Source organism: Protomyctophum bolini (genome assembly GCF_963924005.1).
Source record: "Protomyctophum bolini genome assembly, chromosome: 22".
NCBI lineage: Eukaryota > Metazoa > Chordata > Actinopteri > Myctophiformes > Myctophidae > Protomyctophum > Protomyctophum bolini.
In genome coordinates, this window is record NC_137883.1 from 16,166,143 (window position 1) to 16,174,251 (window position 8,109).

Genomic DNA, 8,109 nt, shown 5'->3' on the forward strand with positions numbered 1-8,109 from the left:
GAACATTGCGCGTTTTATCCAAACCACAGAGAGCTCCGTAGATTTCGAGTTATTCAGCTTTTTAGTCAGCCTGTATAATGGGAGGTGGACGGCAGCGCGGTTGCGCAACCCGGTCTAGGATCGCTAAAGAAAAAGAAATCAGCGATCCGGTAATAATAATAATAATAAAGCTTATCAGATGGAACATTACGCCAGAAGCAGTTGCTGGTTGGATTCCTTCTGACGGAACGTTCCGCCACGAGCAGCTAATTGGTTAATAACCATAACTAGAATAAGCTTGTGTGCAAACGATCTGTACAATATCATGCTTGTGTGTGCAGCATCTACAGTGTTGTTGTGACTGCATCCAGGCATGCACCTGCATGCAAATTAAATACCATGCAAAACATATTGTCACATCACGTTAGATTAATTGGATTAAATTAGAAAAATAGATGAATACTTTGTTTTATTCAGTCATGCTCGAGGTGCATGTGTTGCCGTCACAAGAAAATCCCTGGGGAACCCAACCCCAGCGTCCCCACCCACCACTACTCCATCAGGCTTGTTACACCACCAACCATGTCAACAGTTGAGCAGTGATGACATGCAGTGAACATGCATGGACACAAGGAACACTGACAGACTCACAGCCCATCACACGTAATGGGAATTGAATGTGCGGGGCAGCAGCATGCATATTGGATATTGACGTATAGAGGCTGGCTGAGTATACCCACGAGTATACTATATAGCTGTCGACGGCGCCCAATATATCCGGTCCACACGATGTGTGGAAATGCTTCAGGTTCCTCTCGGTTCCCCTCCAGCGAGGACCTGAGATGGTCAAATCATGTGGGCACCAGTGGGTGGTTATGGTCAGTGGTTCCCAAACCTTTTCATGTCAAGGACCCCCAAATTGACACTAATCAGCCGAGGAAAATATTATATAGAAAATATATACCAGGGAAGAGAAAAGAAGATTTTTACGGCTCTGGCAGTGATTCTCAAACTGTTTAATTTCAAGGACCCCCCCAGTTTGACATGCATTATGTTACGGACCCCCATTTAATGGAATTTATATCTCTGGGACCACAATTTATATTGTAAAATCACTAGTTTAACTCTGAGAGTGTACAAATGGAACCAAATGGACCTGTTAGGGTCCATTTGGTTTCACATGTACACTCAGAGTTACAGATCAATGGGTCCATTTGGTTCCGTCACTGGGTCCCCGGACCCCACTTTGGGAACCTTTGGTTAAGGTGACGACTCGAGACAAGAGCCAAAATACAATACCCAAAGCCCTACTCGCTCGCTCACTCCACACTCGGTCCCCCATTCAGCTCAAAACGCGGCAAAAGGTTTGTGTCCCAATTGTTTATTTGCTTTGGGAGGAGCCGAGTCCGGGGGGAGAGTGAGCACGATCTCCAAGCCACTTGCAGCGGCTCTCAGCGAGTGCACAACCAGTGTTCACTCCAGCCTCGTCTGAAGTGTTGACTGTTTTGTTAATGGAAGGGCCGCCTCCTAGGACTCACTGCTTGGTATGGAAGATGCTGCCCTCACAGAGCAGCACAGTGCCGGGACTGAGCTGTCAGCCATGCAGGACCTTTACACCCAGACCGTAGCACAGTGAGCACTGAGTCATGCTGGCTTTCTCAATCACCATCAATATAGGTCAGGAGTAAGAGAATGAACCAGTTGGCATCTACCAACCAACCTGCCTCAGCCCGTGTTTAGTCATGGCCAGCTCTACACTTAAGGACTGTATCTTCTGGGTAAAGAGAACCACCAGCGTGAATGTTTTTTTTTATTGTGGGTGATGACAACAGAGGAAATAACATTGTTTATAAGGAGCAGCATTCATAGCACATTCACATGATGTCTTCTGCTTTTCAGAAATAAATGGTGTGTGAGAGTGTGTGTGTGTGTGTGTGTGTGTGTGTGTGTGTGTGTGTGTGTGTGTGTGTGTGTGTGTGTGTGTGTGTGTGTGTGTGTGTGTGTGTGTGTGTGTGTGTGTGTGTGTCGAATATATTAATTCGTTCACTCTAGCATGCATGCCATTCATACTAGCATAATATAGCATGTCATCACAACAACTGCCAAACAAAAATAAGCCATACACAGCATGTTACATTTCTCCCCCTATGGGTTCTTCAAATGAGTCAATAGCTGTCCTCTAGAGGTGAGCCCAGGAACTGTAATTATTATTTATTGCAGTAATCCAAAGGCTCCTAACAGGCAGCCAATCAGATCATGTTTTCACAGGGTCCACAGAGCCACCATGGAACACCACTAGTTTTATTGGCACTCATTAATCAGATCCCTTGTCTGCCCGGATACAAAAAGTGAATTTTAAGCAGAGCCTTTAATGCATGCAAAGATCAGGTCATCAATCACAGCCTAATACAGGCTTGTAAGACCCGGGACATGTATAATGGGGAGATCTAACCGTGGCCATTACCTGAAAAGGTTTTTATTATTTTGCTATCTTACATTGCAAATCATGATGGATGGGCAGGATGGCCAGTCATTTGCTCGACACTGAGAGCAGTCGGCATCTCTTTGATCTAGGCTGGGCTCAGGACATTGTTAGAGATCTGAAGTTCCTCTGATAAATGATAGAATTCCTTGCCGTTTTCTGTCTAATGACTTTTTTCTGACCGCCTGCCTCCCTGCCTGGAAACAAGGCTGGAGATCAGATGAGAAATACAGTTAAGCGACATAAGAAATGGATGAGAGGATGCTGAAAGTAAAACTGCTGAATGGCTTTATGGATCAGGACGAACCTGGTTAAAGTTAATCACTTTGACCCTGGTTTCCAATGTGCATGGGCATGTCATTAATAACGGATCTAGAGTGGTTATTTTGAAAATAAGTTATTATTATTATTATTATTTTCCTCTTTTTATAGGGTGGTGGTTAAACAGTAAAGCATATATAGTAGGAGAGACATGCACATACACACGCAAATTGGGTAGGTGCTAAAATATAACATGAAAACGGAACTAAACTTGCCTTGGAGGGCAAGGGAAAAGGGTGTGTGTGCGGGCAAGTGTACACACGCACACACACACACACAAGGACGGACGGATGGATGGATGGACAGGGGCAAAAAGTAATTATCTTTACTCTGTAGGAATGTGTTTTTTCAGTGAGCATTTACAGTTGAGTTAACAGAGAGAGACAAAGGAGAAGAACTTGGGCATGGTAATTTGTACCATGTGTGTCATGTCACTTTATTTTCAAGGATGCTTGGCTACATGCATGGAATGCTGATGTTACTCTAAGCTCTTGGGAGCCACAGATAGAAGTAGGTGAATCACCAGCCAAGGTGGTTAATTAAGAATGAATAAAGAACAGAAGAAGAAAACGGTCATTAGGTGAATCTATTGGTTCTGTTAAGAACACACAAACCATTGTCCCAGTAACCACTGATGTGTAGCAGCGTTTCCCAAACCTTTTCAACTCAAGACCCAAAAGAGAAATGAGGCGTCTCTCCGGGAACCAAATTCACAAATGTAGTACATAGAGAATTGATACTAATTGATTACACAACCCATCACATCGAGACACGTGAACACATGGATCTCAACAATATATTATTATTAGAAAACCTTTTATTTTCTGCCTCATACATGTTTTGTAGGTAGGTTATTACTATTAGGCATAAGTTGACAGGATAACAATGTTTCTACCAATTTAGTATGTAGTACTGTACTTAAATACAAATATGCAAACTATTTTTGTGTGCATTCATTACTCAAGTAATTAGTTAATTAATTAGTATAATAACTGCATGCAAATTAATCTAAACCAAAATAGCACCCTTACGCTAAGAGTAAATCTATTAAAGCTGCCTGGTAGCATGGCTGAGCATGAGCAATAAAGCTTAATGGCTCTGGCAAAGCTTGGAGTGGTGACAAGGAAACAAAATGAAATAATAAAGAAAGATATTGAACAAGAGACTATCATGGCCGTATAGCCAACTGAGGTCGCCAAAGGTCCAAACCTCAATAATAATGTATTATTCAAAAAGATAAATAAGAGCTATATAACTACGGTATAAATAATGTGGGGTTGAAACATGTCATTTGAGCCTCTGCCTGCCAGCTTTCTGCTGTGTGCATGGTGCTGGTGGGTATGACCTGCAGGGTGGTGTGAACTGTGATGCATTGGAGTGGTTCCCAAACTTTTTCATGTCAAGGACCCCCAAATTGACAATAATTTGAATTGCACAGGAGGTGTTCCACCACAAAAATTGCTATCTTGGACACAGCCTTCATCCCTAAAACACCAGATGCCTTTACGTTTAAGAGTAGATGTGCAAGCCATTATCCCCAGTGCAATGGCCTCTGCCCCTCTCCCTCTGATCATGGAAGAGCCACATTGTCTTGGAATAAATGTATATTGAGATATATTTGGTTTGGACGGCATGTGTATAGGACTAACCTATCAGCCTGAGAACATGCTCAAGCCACTGAGCAGGTCGCTGAGCATGCAGTCTCTCCAGTTTGCTCCGTCGTGGCTTTCATCAGGAATGTTTTTTCACAGGTTTGAGCAGCAGTGTGCCGTCCCGTTCCTCCACCTGGAAGCCCAGATCCAGGTCGGCCGTGCCCTGTAGTTTCAACCCAGACACCAGGTTCTGGTTCTCCGGGTTCTGCTCCAGGAGGTTCCGGATGGCGAATATGGCCCACTGGCTAATGAATGGATTATTGCTGTCTATGCTGCAGCTGTTCAGGATGAGGTGGATTCCTTCCAGCTCTCTCACCTTGTTTTGGTTGCTGATGTTGCTGTGACAGAGGTTTCCTATGAGTCTGATGAGATGAGCTTTGAAGCCGACAGAGGGGGAGGAAGACGTGGTGTCTCCACTTTGGCTGAAAGAGAAGTTCTGAGCAGCGCTGAAGACATTCTTGCTGGCCTTCCCCAAGGCATGGACCTGCTGCAGGAGCTCAACCGTGGACTGGAGTAGGCCAGGATTCTTCTGAAGGAACATGAACCGTCTGCGGTCCGAGGTCAACTCACACAGCACGTCCAAAAGACCGATCACCGTCAGTGCCTCCTCATCACTGGTGGCAGAGCTGCAAGCGAGTGTGAGGATAGCTCCACAGCTTTTCTGGAAGCAACAGGCCAGGAATCGGGCCACGTCAGGGGGGATACCACACTCCTCAGAGTCCTCCTCCAGCAGATGGGCAGACAGCAATTCCAGCAGAGTGACCCTCTCCAGCGGAGACATCCTGGTGTACATAGACTCTACCAGGGCAGAAGACTTGAGGAAGTGTTTTGTAGCGATTAGAAGCGTCCATTCCTGGTCTGGCTGTGTCCTACACAACTCCATCACTCTAAGGGCCAGGTGGAGGTTCTGGGGCTGGGTGAGCTGCTCCACCTTGGCTTCATCCAGACAGTTGTAGAGCACCATGGAGGCAAAATCCACGACCTTCTCAACATCAACACTCAGTAGCCGTTGGAGGATCGCTGGGAAGGTCTGCTGCCAAATGTGGTCTTTGCACACTTGGTTTCCCACTGAAAGGTTTCCCAGGAACTGGATTCCACAACCAAGAGGTTCAGATAAGCTGTCACTGCTCTTCTGGGTCAGAAGCAAGCTTAGGATTTTAAGGGACACTTCAATGAAACCAAGCTCCCTTAGCAGGTCCTGGTTCCGGTGGCTCTGGACACAAGCATTCCTTGCAGCCCTGAAACTTTCTGCAGTCAGCTGAATATATAATGGGACAGATTGACCACCTTGGTCCTCAAGCTCCTGTTGCAGCTTGGACAGGATCTTCAAAAGACTGACAAAAATGTCCTCCTCCACCCCTTCCCTGTATTCTTTGTCCCACAGCAGCGAAGTTCTAAATGATTTCAATATCTGTAAGTGATTCTGACGCAAGTTCTGATTTAACATGTCAACAAGTGATGTTGAGACACTGCACCCTGCTTCATTGTGAGCCACCATGACTGCTGGGTTCTCTGACAGGGGAGAAGGGTTTTATAGTGTCCTGATGACATCAGTCTTGCCGATATATTGGGCAAGATCCCTCTGCGAATAGAAAGAAAAAAGTAGAAAAGCCATGGCATCCAAATATAAACAATCCTGAATGATACAAAAGCCTATAGAAATGTTGCATTAGTGAGATCAACAGGCATCAGTTCCCTGGATTTGGCTAACTCCACCCTTCACGGATTGGCCAAGCTTTGAGTGACGTTTGTACCGCTGTAGCAATAAATGTGGGAGAGCTATTGGTGACTCCATTCTTTTGCATAGCAATGTTTTGCTGGGTGGTTCAGCAGAAAGGTGGACCAAAGAGAGCCACTCACCACACTGCTGTGGCAGTGGGGCACAGGGTGTACTCCTTTGGTTGGTACTGCGACAGGAAGATCTACATGTACATGGGTCAGATTGAGGTGCACATCTTCAACACAGTGTCTTTGCGCTGGATGACGTTGCCCACTACGTCAATTGGAAGAGGACAACACCTCCCTGAGGTTCCCACCATGTGTGAGGGTCACACAGCTGTGCTGATAGAAGATATCATCTACATCTGGGGGGGATTTAGCGTCTTCTCAGGGTTTAAGAATAGAACTGAGTACTGCAACTTTCTTTATGCATTTGATGTCATCAACCATAGATGGTTCAATCCCAACGTTTGTGGAACTGTTCCAGAGGGCAGGTGCGGCCACTCAGCCTGTGTCTTGGAGAAGGTCATTTATATCTGTGGAGGATACAACTGGCTTACTGTATACACTAATGACATCTACAAGTTGGACACCGACACAATGGTCTGGTCTTTAATTAACACTAGAGGCACTCCAGAACCATCGTCAAATCACTCTGCCACCATCATCGGGACAAAGATGTTTGTGTTTGGGGGTCAAGTCAACCATAGCAACAACATCAGGGTGTTTGACATTGAAACCAGCTGCTGGCTGAGTACACCTTGTGCACAGCTTCTTCCAGAAGGACGCAGGCGTCATTCAGCCTTTGCCTACAATGAAGAGCTATACATATTTGGTGGAGACAACTTGAACCAGACCTTCAATGATCTCTGGAAATTCAATACAGAGACTTTCACCTGGAAGAAGATTGAAGCCAAAGGGAAAACCCCCTTTCCCCTCGGGTATTCATATTTGTCTATGCTGTGCTGCTGCATGGTGGGAAATCGTATCATCCACTTTGGAGGATACAAATCCACACCCAATGACCTTTACATCTTGTATTTAAGTCCTAGTCTGAAGACACTATGCAAGCTAGCAGTCATTCAGTATAGTCTGGAGCAATCGGGACTCCCACATGACATCAGATGGGAACTGGCAGCCATGACTACCAACAACTGAAGAAGTAAGAACCCACAAAATAGGCAAGTCTATAAAAAATAAATCGATGACAAGGGCAGAGCTCCGATCCAGTCCATGGCAACAGAAGAAAGGGAAAGACCAGAGATTGTTGTTTAGTAAACAACAATCTAAATGAAATTGGCCTTTGTAAACAATGTTTACAAAGGCCAATTTCATTTAGATGTGAAGGAAAGCAATGCACATGAATGTGCTCAGTGATACCCACCAGGAACAAAGCAGCATACAGGCGAAAATAGAACTGAATGTAGAAAATAAAGAGATGCTTTGGGCAAAGGAACAGACAGATGGAAAAGGACTTGTACACAAGTGGATGTTTGTAAAGGAGAGCAACTGCGATACGAAAATGACTTCAATGGTGGCAACCTTTGTATTTTTTTTTAATTATTTCAGTTTATTTGCTGCTCTGTCATGTTTGAGGCAATGATATAGCAAGATGAGATCGGAATTCCTGTTGCGTTAAAGCAAATACAATTCACTAAAGCCAAATTCCAATACCCAAAATCTCGGCCACTCGCTCGCTCACTCGATCACTCCAGCATTACTTTTGAGGGCCCTCATCAAGCCCTACCTGGGCCCTCATCAAACCCTGTACACTCAAGACACTGCCCCTGCTTCCACCCTTAGATCTCCATATGGAGCCAAAAATACCAGAAACTACTGACCTATGCAATTAAGGGCCTTTCTCGGCCCCACCCCCTTATATTGTGTTTAATTTCCAAGATGGCCGCAGCACCACGAGGGGTGGGGCGGAGGTGAGTGGGCTTATTGAGCTGCATT

The 8,109-nt window shown here is 45.1% G+C and overlaps 2 protein-coding genes across 2 annotated transcripts; one reads left to right on the forward strand and one right to left on the reverse strand.

Annotated features, from left to right (window-relative positions):
- Nucleotides 1-4,513: 4,513 nt before the first annotated feature.
- On the reverse strand, nucleotides 4,514-5,881 carry LOC308309664 (ataxin-10-like; the record flags this gene model as incomplete). Its single annotated transcript, XM_080755576.1, has 1 exon — nucleotides 4,514-5,881. The coding sequence occupies one exon, from the start codon at nucleotides 5,879-5,881 to the stop codon at nucleotides 4,514-4,516; it is 1,368 nt and encodes a 455-aa protein (XP_080611702.1).
- A 362-nt stretch (nucleotides 5,882-6,243) lies between these two features.
- Nucleotides 6,244-7,311, forward strand: LOC308309665 (kelch domain-containing protein 3-like; the record flags this gene model as incomplete). The annotated part of the gene is made up of 1 exon (XM_080755577.1): nucleotides 6,244-7,311. One exon carries the CDS (start codon nucleotides 6,244-6,246, stop codon nucleotides 7,309-7,311), a length of 1,068 nt encoding a protein of 355 aa, XP_080611703.1.
- Between the last annotated feature and the right edge of the window lie 798 nt (nucleotides 7,312-8,109).